Source organism: Embiotoca jacksoni, unplaced genomic scaffold (genome assembly GCF_022577435.1).
Source record: "Embiotoca jacksoni isolate LCO1_2020_lvr unplaced genomic scaffold, fEmbJac1.0.p SCAF_21, whole genome shotgun sequence".
NCBI lineage: Eukaryota > Metazoa > Chordata > Actinopteri > Embiotocidae > Embiotoca > Embiotoca jacksoni.
This window is the reverse complement of record NW_027185352.1, coordinates 60,862-80,000: the sequence shown is the minus strand read 5'-3', so window position 1 is coordinate 80,000 and position 19,139 is coordinate 60,862. Positions and strand designations below refer to the sequence as shown.

General features: G+C 42.9%; 1 protein-coding gene across 2 annotated transcripts in view; it reads right to left on the bottom strand.

Moving 5' to 3' along the window:
* chst11 (carbohydrate (chondroitin 4) sulfotransferase 11) overlaps positions 1-19,139 on the bottom strand; it is a 54,013-nt gene that overhangs the window by 3,092 nt on the left and 31,782 nt on the right. For both annotated transcript variants that reach the window (XM_069156313.1, XM_069156314.1), the window contains exons 2-4: positions 5,771-5,856; positions 535-764; positions 1-401 (exon numbers count right to left, since the gene is read on the bottom strand). The exon at positions 1-401 is cut by the window's left edge and continues 3,092 nt beyond it. In XM_069156313.1, coding sequence (XP_069012414.1) covers positions 1-401; positions 535-764; positions 5,771-5,856 — 717 coding nt within the window. The remainder of the gene's footprint in view (positions 402-534; positions 765-5,770; positions 5,857-19,139) is intronic.

Sequence of the window (19,139 nt, the reverse complement as noted above, 5' to 3'; positions counted from 1 at the left end):
ACTTGCCCACCATGTCATAGTGGATGTGGCATGGGTGACAGAGCTGGTAGACGGTCTGCCAGTGCTCGTTGAGGGGGCCGTCGCGCCGCGTGGCCGGGTCCACCATGTACTCTGCAAACTCCTTGAACTTGACATCCGCTCCGTTCAGCAAGGCGTCCTGAGTGGCGTTCTTGCGGTAGCGCCTGACGATGCGGGTGCCGAAGCGCTTGTGGAAGGAGGAGTTGTACTTGAGGGTGAATTTGTTGCGGTAAGCGGAGACCAGCCTTTCGAAGGGCTCGCGAACGAAGAGGAACTTGAGGTAGTTCTTGAGGCGGTGGTTGATCTCAGCGATGCCGTACTGATTAAGTGTCTTCAGGTTGGACGGAACATGGGCTTCATTGGAAGGGATGTCCATGGGGTTACTGGGGAGCAGCAGGAACAGACCGTCAGAGACAGATAACGTGTTCATAGAGCACTACGGTCACTGTGAGTAAAAGCAGGATGAACGGACCCTGTCCCTCTACTTCCATTTCAACAGTCAGGTAATGGACTCACCTGTATTTGCCCCGGCCCGTCAGCACCATCATGACACGTTTCCAATTGGTACAGGCCACCTTGGGGACGTAGCAGTAGATAAGCTCATGGTCCTCGTCCACCACGAGGTGTTTGAGGTCTCCGGGGGTCAGGACTCTCCGCTTACGACTGGACGCGCTGTAGACTCGACAGGCATCCCCCACCTGATCCCTCCTGGCCTGGTGGAGGATGGCAGCTCCGGAGAGGTCCGGCTGGTGGGACAAAGAGATGGAGGGAGCAGGACAGAGAAGAGATATAACTGAGAGCAAAGTAGAACCTGCTGCTGTTTATTTCATTCATCTACAGCAGAGAGCAATTTTTTTTTAAATTTTAAATCACATGGACAGACCATAACGAACCATAACCAGAACTAATCATAACGAACCATAACCTTAACTAACCAAAACTAACCATAATCATAACGAACCACAACTAAGACAAGGGACAGAGTACAGTGGACATATGACAGACAACAGGGGATGGAGGACAGACAACAGACGACAGGGGAAAGTGGACACGGGACAGAGGAACGATGATAGAGGACAGTGGACAGGAGACGGGAAAGTGGACAGAGGACAGGGGACAGTTAAAAGAGGACAGGGGACAGAGGACAGTCATCATGATGTCATGATGACATCACAGGTTTTCTGCTCAATGTGTAACACGATGTTTAACTCAATGTTTCCGGTACCAATGTACCTCCTGTATCTCTTGTAACTCCTGTATCTCCTCTATCTCCTGTACCTCCTGTACATCCTGTACCTCCTGTATCTCCTGTACCTACTGTACCTCCTGTATCTCTTGTACCTCATGTACCTCCTGTATCTCCTGTACCTCCTGTACTTCCTGTACCTCCTGTACCTCCTGTACCTCCTGTACCTCCTGTACCTCCTGTACCTCCTGTATCTCCTGTAACTCCTGTACCTCTATCTCCTGTAACTCCTGTACCTCCTGTACTTCCTGGAGAGAGAGACAACCAGAGGGCTCCCTGGAGAGGTCAAATGAACTAAACTGTTTCTTCAACAGGTTTAGTTCACCACCCTCATCTGTCTCCTCCACACCTTACACCTCCCAAACACCTCTGCTGCCTCCCCCCCTCCCCTCTCTGCACCCCCTGGTGAACTGCATAGAGCCCTCAATCTCAAAGGGCTCTTCCTCCATCGACACCTTGACCCCCCCATCCCCTTCTCTGTGATGACTGGCCAGGTTAGGAGACAGCTGGAGAGAATCCACCAGCGCGAGGCTGCAGGACCTGACTGCATCAGCCCCGGGGTCCTGAAGACCTGACTGCATCAGCCCCGGGGTCCTGAAGACCTGCGCCGTCCAGCTGGCTGAGGTCCTACAACACCTCTTCAACCTGAGCCTGAAGCAGGAGGAAGTCCCGGTGCTGTGGAAGACGTCCTGCCTGGTTCCAGTCCCCAAGAAGACGACTCCATCTGGCCTCAACGACTACCGACCGGTTGCCCTCACATGTCATGTGATGAAGGTTCTGGAGAGGCTGGTCTTGGCCCACCTCAGGCCGCTGGTGAAATCTTCACTGGACCCTCTGCAATTTGCGTACCAGCCTCGTGTGGGAGTGGACGATGCCATCATCTACCTGCTGCAACGAGTTCAGTCTCACCTGGATGGAACCAGTGACTCTGTGAGAATCACTTTCTTTGATTTCTCCAGTGCATTTAACACCATCCAACCACTGCTGCTGAGTGAGAAGCTGCGGGTGGTGGAGGGTGGACACGTCCACCGTCTCCTGGATCACTGGCTACCTGACAGACAGACCACAGTTTGTCCGTCTGGGCAGTGTGCTGTCTGATACGGTGGTCAGTGGTACTGGAGCTCCTCAGGGAACTGTTCTGTCTCCTTCCTGTTCACCTTCTACACAACTGACTTCCAGAACAACTCAGAGTCAAGACATCTACAGAAGTTCTCTGATGACTCTGCAGTGGAGGTGTATAAGGGATGGACGGGAGGAGGAGTACAGGGCAGTAGTGGAGGACTTTGTGGAGTGGGCAGGAAGAAATCACCTGCTCCTGAATGTGGCCAAGACCAGAGAGATGGTGGTCGACTTCAGGAGGAAGACGACGGCTCCACAACCGCTGAGAGTTCTGGGAGAGGAGGTGGACATGGTTGAGGAGTACAAGTACCTGGGTGTGTCCATCGACAACAGACTGAACTGGAAGACCAACATCAATGCTGTCTACAAGAAGGTGATGAGTCGACTCTTTTTCTTGAGGAAACTTCGATCCTTCAATGTGTGCAGCGAGATGTTGGAGATGTTCTACCATCTGTTGTGGCCAGTGCATTGTACTTCGCTGGGGTCTGCTGGGGGAGCAGCATTGGAGCTGGTGACACCAACAGACTTAACAAACTGGTTAAGAAGGCCGGCTCCATCATCGGCTACAAACTGGACAGCCTGGAAAAGGTGGTGGAGAGGAGGACGCTGAACAAACTATTATCCATATTGGATAATCCTGACCACCCTCTCCACCTGCTGCAGGGACAGCGGAGGACGTTCTCCAAAAGACTCCTCCAGCTGCTGTCACAAGGACAGATACAGGAGATCATTCCAGATGCAGGAGATCATTCCAGATATAGCAGATCACTCCTGATGATGCAGGAGATCATTCCAGATACAGGAGATCATTCCTGATACAGGAGATCATTCCTGCCGACCGCAATAAGACTGTACAATAACTCACCTCTGGCAAAATCCATCACAGTACAATAACACTGTTGACTGTGTTTCTTGGTTTGTTTGTATATAATATATATAGATATATACTGTACTGTATATACTGTATATACTGTGCATTTTATATTTTATACTTTTTACTGCTATTTTATTGATTTTCTATTATTCTATTCTATTCTACTCTATTCTATTCTATTATTTTATTCTATTATTTCTATTATTATCTTATTGCTTCTGTATGCTGCTGTAGCGAAAAAATTTCCCCTCGGGGATTAATAAAGTAAATACCTACCTACCTACCTCCTGTACCTCCTGTATCTCCTGTACCTCCTGTATCTCCTGTACCTCCTGTAACGCCTACTCTCTGTCGACATCTTTTTTTTTTACTTTTGCATATCGGGGACTGAAACCTTTTAAACTTGTATAAAAACATAAAGATGAAAGCTTTCAGCAGTGAAACTAATGATTATTGATTTCTGCTCTGATGCTGCTCCATCTCAGCAGGGAGGCAGTGAATGGACACAGGTGCATGCCACGAGCTAAAAGCACAGGGCCCTTCACACACACACGCACACGCACACACACACACACACACACACACACACACACACGCACGCACGCACGCACGCACACAGACACTTATCATAGGAGGAGGAGGAGGGTGAGGAGGAGGAGGAGGAGTGGCAGCTATCTTCCACTCAAGTTGATCAATTAATCCAAAGCCTAAACTTAGTTATAAATCATTTGAGAGTCTGACTCTTAGTCTCTCACCCAAACTGGAAAGCAGAGAAACGGATTGTATTGTTGTTGTTTATCTCCCACCTGGTCCTTATTCAGAGTTTCTAACTGAATTCTGACTTTTGATCAGATTTAGTGCTGAGTTCAGATAAAGTGACGATAGTGGGAGACTTTAACATTCATGTTGACGTGGACAACGACAGCCTCAGTTCTACTTTCAGCTCATTATTAGATTCTATAGGCTTTTATCAGGATGTAAATAAACCCCGTCACCGTGGTAACCACACCCTCCATCTGGTTCTGTCGTATGGGATGGAAACTGAAAATGTAATAGTATTTCCTCAAAACCCTGTTTTGTCGGACCACTTCTTCTTAACATCTGAAGTTCCAATAATGGACTACACAGCATGTGGGAATAAATCCCACTACAGTAGATGTCTGTCAGATGATGTCGTGGCCAAGTTTAAGGAAGCAGTTACATGTTTATCCTCTTCGATGCCGTGTGTTAAAGCAGTGGAAGACATCTACGTTGATCTTAGTCCCACACAAGTGGATCATCTGGTAGAAAACACTGCAGTATCTCTGCTACAACTCTAGATGATGTCGCCCCTCTGAAGAAGAGAGTCATGAACCAGAGGAAGTTGTCTCCATGGTACAACTCAGAACTACGCTCTGCTAGGCAGCGACTAGAAAGATGGAAAGGAAATGGAGTTCCACTAATTTAGAAGAATTTCACCTGCCTGGAAGGAGAGTCTAATATTATAGAAGAAAGCTCTTGGTAAGGCCAGAACTTTATATTATTCATCATTAATAGAGGACAACAAGAACAACCCCAGGTTTCTTTTCATCACTGTAGCAGGCTGACAAAGAGTCCCAGTTCTGTTGAGTCCTCTATTCCTTCAGCTCTCAGCAGTAATGACTTCATCAACTTCTTTACTAATAAAATTCTTACTATCAGGGAGAGAATCGGGCCGACCCTTCCTGACACCATCACTGATGTGATGTTAAACACAGCAGCCCTGGAAGCAACTGTAGGACCAGATGTAAACTTGGAACATTTCTCTCCTGTTGAGCTCTCTGAGTTAACTAGAATTATTTCTTCATCTGGATCCTCTAGCTGTCTGTTAGATCTCATCCCAACTAAACTTTTTAAGGAAGTCTTCCCTTTAATTAATACTTCCATATTACATCAGATCAACCTATCTATTGTAACCGGCTATGTACCGCAGGCTTTTAAAGTGGCTGTAATTAAACCTTTACTTAAAAAGACGACTCTTGATCAGCTGTTTTAGGAAACTACAGACCAATTTACAACCTGACGTTTATTTCTAAAATCCTTGAAAAAGTTGTTGCAAATCAACTTTGGGACCATTTACAAAGGAATGATCTGTTTGAAGATGTTCAGTCTTTAGAGTTCATCATAGCACAGAAACAGCTCTGGTGAAAGTTACTAACGACCTTTTATTAGCCTCAGATAATGGACTCATCTCTGTACTTGTTCTTCTGGACCTCAGTGCTGCTTTTGATACGATTGATCATACGATCTTATTACAGAGATTATAAGACGTTACGAGGATTAAAGGAACTGCATTACACTGGTTGTTTATTTTTGTTTGTTGCAATAAAGACTGTATTTTGGAACTGATACCTAAGTCTGTGAGCTTGCATTTGGGTCCTTGTAAACACCACCTCATGACACTGGATGACCAAAAACTTCCTGCTTCTAAATTCAGACAAAACAGAAGTTATTGAACACACAGAGACAGACAGAGGGACAGACTGTCCTCCTACCTGAGACGGGTTGTAGAGGTCCTGTAAGGCGTTGCGGGATCCTTTCCTGCAGCAGCCGTCCACCATGAAGGAGTTCCTCCTCATGACTGCAGAGACAAAGACACACGAGTGAGATGGAGGACGTTCAGGTTGTAATAGGACATTCAGTTTGTTGGACGCAGAAAATGCAGCGAGAGGAGACGACAGAATCTGTCCACAGAGACACAGAAAGTCTTCCTAAAGATGTCTTCCTAAACATGTCTTCCTGGTGTAACATTTAAATCTTTCACCGGAAACCACATCACTTTAAACAGCCTGGACCTGTCTTCAAGGACACACACAAACATTCACGCACACACGTACACACACAAACATACAAACACACACACACAAATACACATACACACAAACATACACAAACACACACACACAAACACACACACACACACAAACGTACTCAAACATACATACACACACACAAAGACATGCACACAAACACACATATGCACACAAACATACACACGAGGGCGCTAAGTGGCTCACCTCAACAGTAAATATGATCAATATGATAAAGATGATAAACATGATCAATATGATAAACATGATCAATATGATTAATATGATAAACATGATAAACGTGATAAACGTGATCAATATGATCAATATGATAAAGATGATAAACATGATCAATATGATAAACATGATAAATGTGATCAATATGCTCAATATGATAAAGATGATAAATATGATCAATATAATTAATATGATAAACATGATAAACGTGATCAATATGATAAACATGATAAATGTGATAAACGTGATCAATATGATCAATATGATAAAGATGATAAACATGATCAATATGATAAACATGATCAATATGATAAACATGATAAATGTGATCAATATGCTCAATATGATAAAGATGATAAATATGATAAACATGATCAATATGATTAATATGATAAACATGATAAACGTGATCAATATGCTCAATATGATAAAGATGATAAACATGATCAATATGATAAACATGATAAATGTGATCAATATGCTCAATATGATAAAGATGATAAATATGATAAATATGATCAATATGATTAATATGATCCAGTATTGAGGACTCACGGGCTTTGAACGTCACCCGACATACATTCTAGTGAACAGGAATCTTTTGATGTTCCTGCTGCAGCGCGTTGAATAATGTATAATAATGTTCGACCTGCGTGTGTTTGATGTGGAACAGCAATTCTCTTCCACAGAAAGTTATGGAGTCTCAGATGTGAAGCTGGAGTAGATCAGCTGACTGTCCAGCTGATCTCTGCATCCTCCATGGACACAGAACACTGAACGTCTGGCAGAACCATGACAATTCATCTACAGTCACAACATCTGGAGCTCATCACTATTAATATACAGTAAAGAGAAATCCCTTCAGGCTTTATAATGCTGCTACACATTCAGCCCTTTTTTTTTTTTTACAGATGTTTACATTTGGAGAGAAATTAAAATGAAGAATGAGTTAATTACAGATTCTATTGTACCATTGCATGTACGAACATCTCACTGAAATAGTACAGTCACTTAAAAATGTAAAAACCTGATGATTCTCTGGCAAAACATTTCTATTGACTGACTTGTATGTAGGCTTAAGAAGCTTTTTTTTGTTGGACATCACAGATATTTTTGGAAATCAAAATTTATATTCATCATGTTTGTGACCAACATTTGAGATTAAAATTGACTTCCTGTTGTATCTGCTTTATTAAAGAAAGCCACTTCCTGTCCATTGGTCTATTGTATCTCTTCATCATGAAATAGGACATGGCTGTAAAATAATAATTTATTTCTCTAACAGCAGATTGTGTCTCGTTGGGTCATCTGCACTCAGAGGTCTTTGACCAAACACGCAGAGCTGCAACGATGCTGCTTCCCTCTAGGTTTCTTTGAGTCTTCGAAAGAAACACGATCAGATCACATGTACAGTATGTCAGCAGATTAACAGAAGTAAACAGTAAAAGTGGTTAAATCCCATCACACCTGAGATCTGAAAGGTGTTTTAGAGCAGCCTGTAGACTAGTGGAGAGTGGAGGAAGAGGATGTTTGAATCATTTTGCAGTCATGCAGGGTTTCTGCAATCAGAGGTCAGTGAGACACTACATCAGCTCATTAAAGGAAACGGTCAGTAAATATTCCATCCGTTAATTCTGGAGATAAAGTATGTAAATTGTATTTGTATTCACTTGTTTTATTCTTACAACTCGTGTGGTAGTGAGTGCACCGCGACACTGATCTGAACACAGGTTTTGTCAAAATCTCAGGTCCACACAAAAACAGGAAGTGAATGAATAAATTAATTAAATACTATTAAAACCATTAAATACCAGTAAATACCCGTAAATTCCAATGAATACCATTAAATACCAATAAAAACCATTAAATACCATTAAAACCCATTAAATACCAATAAATATCATTACAAAACATTAAATACCATTAAAAACCATTAAATACCATCAAAAACCATTAAATACAGTTAAAAACCAGTAAATACCAAGGAATACCATTAAATATCAATAAAAACCATTAAATACGATGATTAAAAACCTTTAAATACAATTAACTATCATTAAATACCAATACAAACCATTAAATGACATTAAATACCATTAAGTACCATTAAATACTATTAAATACGAATAAAAACCATTAAATACTATTAAATATTTGGGCGGCATGGTGGTGCAGTGGTTAGCACTGTCACCTCACAGCAAAAAAGGTTCCGGGTTCGAATCTGGTCCTGGGCCTTTCTGTGCGGAGTTTGCATGTTCTCCCTGTGCTTGCGTGGGTTCTCTCCGGGTTCTCCGGCTTCCTCCCATCATCCAAAAACATGCACCTCAGGTCAGGTTACCTGGCGCCGCGCTAGTGGCAGCCTGCTGCAGCATCTCCCCCCTGAGAGCCCCCCTGCTGTAGCGAAGAAATTTCCCCTCGGGGATTAATAAAGTGTATAAAATCAAATAAAAAAAAAATAAAAAATCAAATACCATTCAATACTATTAAATACCATTTAATAACAACAAAAAACATTAAATACGAATAAATACCATTAATACCATTAAATATTTTCAAAAACCACTTAATACCATTAAAACCCATTAAATACCAATGAATACCATTAAATACCTTTAAAAACATTAAATACCATTAAATACCATTTAATACCAATAAATACCATTAAATACCAATGAGAACCATTAAATGCCATTAAAACCATTAAATACCATTAAATACAATTAATACCATTAAATACCAATAAATACCATTAAAAACAATTAAATACCAATAAAATCCATGAAATACCATTACATACCATTAAATACCAATAAATACCATTAAATATTTTCAAAAAAACATTAAATACCATTAAATACCATTAAAAAAAACATTAAATAATAACAATAAATACCATTAAATACTACCATTAAAAACCATTAAATAACAATGAATACCATTAAATACCATTAAAAAAAACAATACATACTATTAAATACCATTCAATTCCATTAAATACTATTAAATACCATTAACTAACAATAAATACCATTTAATAACAACAAAAAGCATTAAATACAAATAAATACCATTAAATACCATTACATACCAATAAATACCATTAAATACTTTCAAAAACCATTAAATACCATTAAAAACCATTAAATAACAATACAAACCATTAAAAACAATAAATACCATTAAAAACCATTAAATACCATTAAATACCAATAAAAACCATTAAATACCAATAAATACCATTAAATACCAATAAATACTAATAAATACCATTAAAAGCCATTAAATACCAATGAACACCATTAAATACCATTAAAAACATTAAATACTATTAAATACCATTTAATACCAATAAATACCATTAAATACCAATAAATACCATTAAATACAGTTAAAAACCTGTAAATACCAATGAATACCATTAAATACCAATAAATACCATTACATACCATTAAATACTTTCAAAAACCATTAAATACCATTAAAAACCATTAAATACTAATGAATACCATTAAATACCAATAAAAACCATTAAATACAATAAATACCATTAAAAACCATTAAATACCATTAAATACCAATACATACAATTAAAAACAATTAAATACTAATAAATACCATTAAATAATGCAAAAACTGCCTTATAAAAGCAGGGCAGCTTCTGCACATGGTCAGAATGGACCTGCAATCATGCACAACATCTGCCGCCATCTATCAGCAAAGGATTATGGGCCGCTGGAGGAGGATTAATCTGTCGCTAATCTTACCTTCACAGTGGGAGAGTGAGGACACATATACACAGTGTGCTGAGTGGGTCTAAACAATGATGTACAGTAAAGTCATACTTTGTGTGTGTGTGTGTGTGTGTGTGTGTGCGTGAGAGAGTGAGTGAGTGAGTGCTTGTGTGTGAGTGCTGATTGGCTGCTGTGACTTCCTGGTTAGTGCTCGGTCTCTTAATGTTAATGACTAACGAGGATGATACAGAAGCACTCTTCACTTCACAGGCAGCCGGAGGAAGACGAAACAGAAAAGTTCCTGAACTACTCAGACTTCTGACCAGTTTGACTGACAACTGTGTGCAGCAAATGTCAATCAATGCACCACACTTTGACTCCAGTTCACGGTGAAAAAACTTCAGAAACAAGTTCACTCATAACAAATGTATTTGCAACACCATCTCAGAGACCATCCGGCCTGGGAAAGAAAACAGGTTTCTGCCAAATAATAATCAAGTCATATGAAACACATCACACTTTAAAACAAATAGAGCTGTGAGCTGTAGAAGAGCTCTCATCTTCAGCTCCTGTTTCCTCCTGCTGCAAACAAATAATCTCCACATTCATCTGCATTCACAGTCGCGGTTCTCACTTTCTCTGATCTGCCTTTTCTTTGTCTCTTTGTTTCTCCATGATGTGAACTACAGCATGCTATATTGCGTGTATTATTATACCTCCCAACTTGCAATGAACTAACACCTGACAGCTGAAAACAAAACCAAAAAGCCTCTGGCATGAGCTCTGTATATATCCAACATTCATATCAACAGTCATTTATAAATATGAGGACATTTAAAGTACAGACGTCGCAAGTGTGAATATAAACATATGCTAGTCTGTAAAAGACACAAAGCAGCTGTTGTCAGTTGTCCGGTTTTTTCCTGTTTTGCCCCCCAATCTCCTCTCCTCCTGTGTCCCCTCAGTCCCCTGTCTGCTTGTTCTATGTCCTCCTCTCCTCTCCTCCTGTGTCCCCTCAGTCCCCTGTCTGCTTGTTCTATGTCCTCCTCTCCTCTCCTCCTGTGTCCCCTCAGTCCCCTGTCTGCTTGTCTGTGGCCACGCCCCTCACCGGTCCCAGCAGATGCAGCCACTCACCCCTGATCACCACCTGCAGGTGTGCTGCATCTCCCTGATCACCTCCCCGGACTATATGTACCCTGCCCCTGCACTCCTCTGGTGGTTGGTTCATTTTTGTTAGTCACCCGTCCGTCCTCCGTCTGTTCTCCGTCCATCCTGTTCCCGTTCCTGTTCCCGTTCCTCTGGCTTCTGTTCCTCCTGCGGAGCTCCCTGTCAAAGTCACCAGTCGGTGGCGTTGCCCTCCCGACTCGGAGGATTGTTGACGCCGTTCCTTCCGCTGGTCTGCCGGCTGCCCTGCCTGCCGTGTCTCCCCGGATCTGTCGGTCGAGTTGCCTTCCCGACTGGAAGCAAGTGGACACGATAGGTGCCACCTTTTGGTTTGTTTGTTTTTGTTTGTTGCAATAAAGACTGTATTTTGGAACTGATACCCAAGTCTGTGAGCTTGCATTTGGGTCCTTGTAAACACCACCTCCACATGACAGCTGTCTGATAAACATCATTCATTCGGAGAAGTTACACTGAAAACACATCGAACATTTACAACCAATGCTGCTTGACAAGATATTTTATTGTGGACAAGAAATACAGGTTTTCTTTGACTTTCTGTTTTTGCAGTAATACAACTCCAGCAGACTGCATGTTCTGCTGACTGCATGTTCTACAGACCGCATGTTCTACTGACTGCATATTCTGCTTACTGCATGTTCTACAGACTACATATTCTACTGACTGCATGTTCTACTGACTGCATGTTCTACTGACTGCATTTGCAACTGGCTACATGTTCAACTGAGTGCATAGTGTAGTGACTGCATGGTCTTTTGACTCCATGTTCTTTTGACTCCATGTTCTACTGACTGCATGTTCAACTGACCGGATATTCAGCTGACTGCATGTTGACTGCATGTTCTGCTGACTGCATGTTCTACTGACTGCACGTTCTACTAACTGTACGTTCTACTAACTGTACGTTCTGCTGACTGCACGTTCTACTGGCTGCAGGTTCTACTGGCTGCAGGTTCTACTGACTGCTTGTTCTTCTGACTGCATGTTCTACTGGCTGCATGTTCAACTGGCTGCATGTTCGACTGGGTGCATAGTGTAGTGACTGAATGTTATGCTAACTGCGTGTTCTATTGACTGCATGTTCTACTGGGTGCATAGTCTCGTGACTGCATGTTCTACTGACTGCATGTTCTGCTGACTGCATGTTCTACTGACTGCACGTTCTGCTGACTGCATGTTCTACTGGCTGCAGGTTCAACTGTCTGCAGGTTCTGCTTAGTGCATGCTCTGCTTACTGCATGTTCTGCTGACTGGATGTTCTACTGCCTGCATTTTCTACTGGCTGCATATTCTACTGATTCCATGTTCTACTGACTGTATATTCTGCTTACTGCATATTCTGCTTACTGCATGTTCTACTGACTGAATATTCTACTGACTGCATATCCTACTGACTGCATGTTCTACTGACTGCATGTTGTACTGGCTGCATGGTCTAGTGACTATGTTCTACTGACTGCATGTTCTACTGGCTGCATTTTCTGCTGCCTGCAGGTTCTACTGACTCCATGTTCTATTGGGTGCATAGTCTAGTGACTGCATGTTCTACTGACTGCATATTCTGCTTACTGCATGTTCTACAGACGACATATTCTACTGACTGCATGTTCTACTGGCTGCATGTTCTACTGACTGCATTTGCAACTGGCTGCATGTTCAACTGGGTGCATAGTGTAGTGACTGCATGTTCTACTGGCTGCATGGTCTTTTGACTCCATGTTCTACTGACTGCATGTTCAACTGACCGGATAATCAGCTGACTGCATGTTGACGGCATTTTCTACTGCCTGCATGTTCTACTGCCTGCATGTTCTACTGACTGCATTTGCAACTGGCTGCATGTTCTACTGGGTGCATAGTCTAGTGACTGCACGTTCTGCTGACTGCAGGTTCTACTGGCTGCATGTTCTACTGACTGCACGTTCTTCTGACTGCATGTTCTACTGGCTGCAGATTCTACTGCCTGCATGCTCTACTGGCTGCATGTTCTGCTGACTGCATGTTCTGCTGACTGCATGTTCTACTGACTGCATTTGCAATTGGCTGCATGTTCGACTGGGTGCATAGTGTAGTGACTGAATGTTCTACTGGCTGCAGGTTCTACTGGCAGAAGGTTCTACTGACTGCATGTTCTACTGGCTGCATTTTCTGCTGCCTGCATGTTCTACCGGCTGCATAGTCTACTGACTCCATGTTCTACCGACTGCATGTTCTACTGATCGGATGTTCTGCTGACTGCATGTTCTGCTGACTGCATGTTCTATTGGGTGCATGGTCTACTGACTGCATTTGCAATTGGCTGCATGTTCGACTGGGTGCATAGTGTAGTGACTGAATGTTCTACTGGCTGCAGGTTCTACTGGCTGCAGGTTCTACTGGCAGAAGGTTCTACTGACTGCATGTTCTACTGGCTGCATTTTCTGCTGCCTGCATGTTCTACCGGCTGCATAGTCTACTGACTCCATGTTCTACCGACTGCATGTTCTACTGATCGGATGTTCTGCTGACTGCATGTTCTGCTGACTGCATGTTCTACTGGGTGCATGGTCTACTGACTGCATTTGCAATTGGCTGCATGTTCGACTGGGTGCATAGTGTAGTGACTGAATGTTCTACTGGCTGCAGGTTCTACTGGCTGCATGTTCTACTGACTGCAGGTTCTACTGGCCGCATGTTCTACTGACTGCAGGTTCTACTGGCAGCATGTTATACTGGCAGAAGGTTCTACTGACTGCAGGTTCTACTGGCTGCATTTTCTGCTTACTGCATGTTCTACAGACTACATATTCTACTGACTGCATGTTCTACTGACTGCATGTTCTACTGACTGCATTTGCAACTGGCTACATGTTCAACTGAGTGCATAGTGTAGTGACTGCATGGTCTTTTGACTCCATGTTCTTTTGACTCCATGTTCTACTGACTGCATGTTCAACTGACCGGATATTCAGCTGACTGCATGTTGACTGCATGTTCTGCTGACTGCATGTTCTACTGACTGCACGTTCTACTAACTGTACGTTCTACTAACTGTACGTTCTGCTGACTGCACGTTCTACTGGCTGCAGGTTCTACTGGCTGCAGGTTCTACTGACTGCTTGTTCTTCTGACTGCATGTTCTACTGGCTGCATGTTCAACTGGCTGCATGTTCGACTGGGTGCATAGTGTAGTGACTGAATGTTATGCTAACTGCGTGTTCTATTGACTGCATGTTCTACTGGGTGCATAGTCTCGTGACTGCATGTTCTGCTGACTGCATGTTCTACTGACTGCACGTTCTGCTGACTGCATGTTCTACTGGCTGCAGGTTCAACTGTCTGCAGGTTCTGCTTAGTGCATGCTCTGCTTACTGCATGTTCTGCTGACTGGATGTTCTACTGCCTGCATTTTCTACTGGCTGCATATTCTACTGATTCCATGTTCTACTGACTGTATATTCTGCTTACTGCATATTCTGCTTACTGCATGTTCTACTGACTGAATATTCTACTGACTGCATATCCTACTGACTGCATGTTCTACTGACTGCATGTTGTACTGGCTGCATGGTCTAGTGACTATGTTCTACTGACTGCATGTTCTACTGGCTGCATTTTCTGCTGCCTGCAGGTTCTACTGACTCCATGTTCTATTGGGTGCATAGTCTAGTGACTGCATGTTCTACTGACTGCATATTCTGCTTACTGCATGTTCTACAGACGACATATTCTACTGACTGCATGTTCTACTGGCTGCATGTTCTACTGACTGCATTTGCAACTGGCTGCATGTTCAACTGGGTGCATAGTGTAGTGACTGCATGTTCTACTGGCTGCATGGTCTTTTGACTCCATGTTCTACTGACTGCATGTTCAACTGACCGGATAATCAGCTGACTGCATGTTGACGGCATTTTCTACTGCCTGCATGTTCTACTGCCTGCATGTTCTACTGACTGCATTTGCAACTGGCTGCATGTTCTACTGGGTGCATAGTCTAGTGACTGCACGTTCTGCTGACTGCAGGTTCTACTGGCTGCATGTTCTACTGACTGCACGTTCTTCTGACTGCATGTTCTACTGGCTGCAGATTCTACTGCCTGCATGCTCTACTGGCTGCATGTTCTGCTGACTGCATGTTCTGCTGACTGCATGTTCTACTGACTGCATTTGCAATTGGCTGCATGTTCGACTGGGTGCATAGTGTAGTGACTGAATGTTCTACTGGCTGCAGGTTCTACTGGCTGCAGGTTCTACTGGCAGAAGGTTCTACTGACTGCATGTTCTACTGGCTGCATTTTCTGCTGCCTGCATGTTCTACCGGCTGCATAGTCTACTGACTCCATGTTCTACCGACTGCATGTTCTACTGATCGGATGTTCTGCTGACTGCATGTTCTGCTGACTGCATGTTCTATTGGGTGCATGGTCTACTGACTGCATTTGCAATTGGCTGCATGTTCGACTGGGTGCATAGTGTAGTGACTGAATGTTCTACTGGCTGCAGGTTCTACTGGCTGCAGGTTCTACTGGCAGAAGGTTCTACTGACTGCATGTTCTACTGGCTGCATTTTCTGCTGCCTGCATGTTCTACCGGCTGCATAGTCTACTGACTCCATGTTCTACCGACTGCATGTTCTACTGATCGGATGTTCTGCTGACTGCATGTTCTGCTGACTGCATGTTCTACTGGGTGCATGGTCTACTGACTGCATTTGCAATTGGCTGCATGTTCGACTGGGTGCATAGTGTAGTGACTGAATGTTCTACTGGCTGCAGGTTCTACTGGCTGCATGTTCTACTGACTGCAGGTTCTACTGGCCGCATGTTCTACTGACTGCAGGTTCTACTGGCAGCATGTTATACTGGCAGAAGGTTCTACTGACTGCAGGTTCTACTGGCTGCATTTTCTGCTGCCTGCATGTTCTACCGGCTGCATATTCTGCTGACTGCATGTTCTGCTGACTGCATGTCCTACTGGCGGCATGTTCTACTGGCTGCATATTCTATTGACTCCATGTTCTGCTGACTGCATGTACTTTTGGCTGCATGTTCTAGGGAATGCATGTTCTGCAGTAGAACATGCAGTATGTTCTACTGACTGTATGTTCTGCTGACTACATGTTTTACTGACTGCATGTTCTACTGGCTCTATGTTCTTCTGATTGCATCAACGCAGCTACAGCACGCTGCTCTCACTTTATCCAACATCTGTTCCTACCTGATGCTCTGAATGGAGCACCTGTACAGAGTGCATCAGTCGTTTTTCCACACGTCTATGTTAGCTGTCAGCTTGTTCTTGCAACAGACAAAACTCTTTTGCATCATTGCAAACAAACTCCTCCTCACTGTGAGCATAGGGACTGAAGGGACCAGTAGTAGAGACAACAGCTGGCAGCTTCCACAACGTCAACATCACTCATGAATAATGGACCAGACTTTTCAGGCCTCCTCTAAAACATCAGAACCATCACTGAGTCCACTGGAGTATGAAACCAGAGGCAGCAGGTCAGAGGGAGGTAGAGCTGATCTTCAGTCAGATAACCTGTGCACCGCCCTGTTTTCAACTTTCCCGGTTTTCAAATATAAAACCATATAATATAATGGAGTCGAGCTGAAAAAGTGTCATCACCAAAAATTATGACTTCATTGTACGTGGTCCTGCAGAGACCTGAAGGTGTCCACCTGTCCAAAGGTACATGGTCCTACAGAGACCTGAAGGTGTCCACCTGTGTAAAGGTACGTGGTCCTACACAGACTTGAATGTGTCCACCTATGGAAAGGTACGTGGTCCTACAGAGACCTATCAGGCTGATTTAGGAGGACTATCTTAACACATCTTGGTCCAGTGGATTCAAACATTTGATATTATCGCAGGTCTGCATTACAGCGGAAACATAAGTCGTGCAGGTCTTTGGTCTGTGTGAATGTATTAATGTGTGAATAGGTGAATGTGTGAATAGGTGAACGTGTGAATAGGTGAACGTGTGAACGTGTGAATGTGTGAATAGGTTAATAGGTGAATAGGGTGAATGTGTGAATAGGTTAATAGGTGAATGAGTAAATAGGTAAATAGGTGAATAAATGATTGTGTGAATAGGTGAATGTGTGAATAAGTTAAAAGGTGAATGTGTGAATAGGTTAATAGGTGAATGTGTGAATACGTTAATAGGTGAATGTGTGAATAGGTTAATAGGTGAATAGGGTGAATGTGTGAATAGGTGAATGTGTAAATAGGTGAATTTGTGAATGTGTGAATGTATGAATAGGTTAATGTGTGATTAGGTTAATGTGTGAATAGGTTAATGTGTGAAGAGGTGAATGTGTGAATAGATGTATGTGTGAATAGGGGAATGTGTGAATGTATGAATAGGTTAATGTGTGAATAGATGAATGTGTGAACAGATGTATGTGTGAATAGGTGAATGTGTGAATGTGTGAATAGGTTAATGTGTGAAGAGGTGAATAGGTTAATAGGTGAATGTGTGAAGAGGTGAATGTATGAACAGATGTATGTGTGAATGTATGAATAGGTTAATGTGTGAATAGGTTAATGTGTGAAGAGGTGAATAGGTGAATGTGTGAAGAGGTGAATGTGTGAAGAGGTGAATAGGTTAATAGGTGAATGTGTGAATAGGTTAATGTGTGAATGCGTGAATGTGTGAATAGGTTAATGTGTTAATAGGGGAATGTGTGTGAAAGTGTGAATGGTAAACAGTGTAAAGCTCTTTCAGTGCAGACTATTGACCGTAGAGATGTCCCATCATAAACAACCATCTTGCAACATGATGTCGGTCTAACTGACTCTCACGACTGACACAGTAGAAACAGTAGAAAGTGAATCAATTAAAATGTTCCCACCTTTGAGTTTAAGCATAATACATACAGTTATTATCTTTAATAATGTTACCTCTGTGTCTGCAGTCATTGTCTCACTGCAGGCTTATGTTGTTCAATAGCTATTTAAGCTATTTAACTGTGTATTGAGACTCTGCGTACATTTTATAATAAATATATACATTATATTTACAGAAGGTCACCTTCAGTGTTCTGCTGAGGAGGCTGTTTTTCACATGGGAAAATATTCCTGAATAAATTCTGAGATCAAACTCCAGGGTGTGATTTTTTTTCCACTAGAAGTCTTTTTCCTGAAGTTTTCTGAGGCTGCAGGCAGAGAGCCTGAGGGAGCTGTACACATCACACACATTAAGTTGTAGCATCTCACCTAGCTGACTGCAAACTTCCTGAAAATCACCAAACCACAACAAAGAGGCCAATAAACAAGAGGTCTGTACCAGATGTACGGATTGCAGCTGAATGTTCCAGCGTCCTTCGTGAGACAAGAAGAGAGATGAGTCAGACACATGCAGAGGCAGAGGGACGTGGAGTGATTCTTAAAGAGATTCCAGCTGAACAGAAGCAGCGACTGGAGCTCTGCCCAGGGAAACCAGCTGAGAGGAACAAGCGGAAGAGAGGTCCAGGTGGAGCGATGCTCCAGCTGCTGCTGCACTAACAGCCTGCTTCAGAGAGGTTCTTATGGTACAGTCATCTATAAATGTAAGGTTGAAGCTCCTGCAGAGAAACACTGGACTTCCCAACTCTCACCATTTAATTTTTTAATTTTTATTTTATACACTTTATTAATCCCCGAGGGGAAATTTCTTCACTACAGCAGGGGGGCTCTCAGGGGGGAGATGCTGCAGCAGGCTGCCACTAGTGAGGCGCCAGGTAACCTGACCTGAGGTGCATGTTTTTGGATGATGGGAGGAAGCCGGAGAACCCGGAGAGAACCCACGCAAGCACAGGGAGAACATGCAAACTCTGCACAGAAAGGCCCAGGACCGGATTCGAACCCGGAACCTTTTTTTTTTTGCTGTGAGGTGACAGTGCTAACCACTGCACCACCATGCCGCCCATTTAATTCAA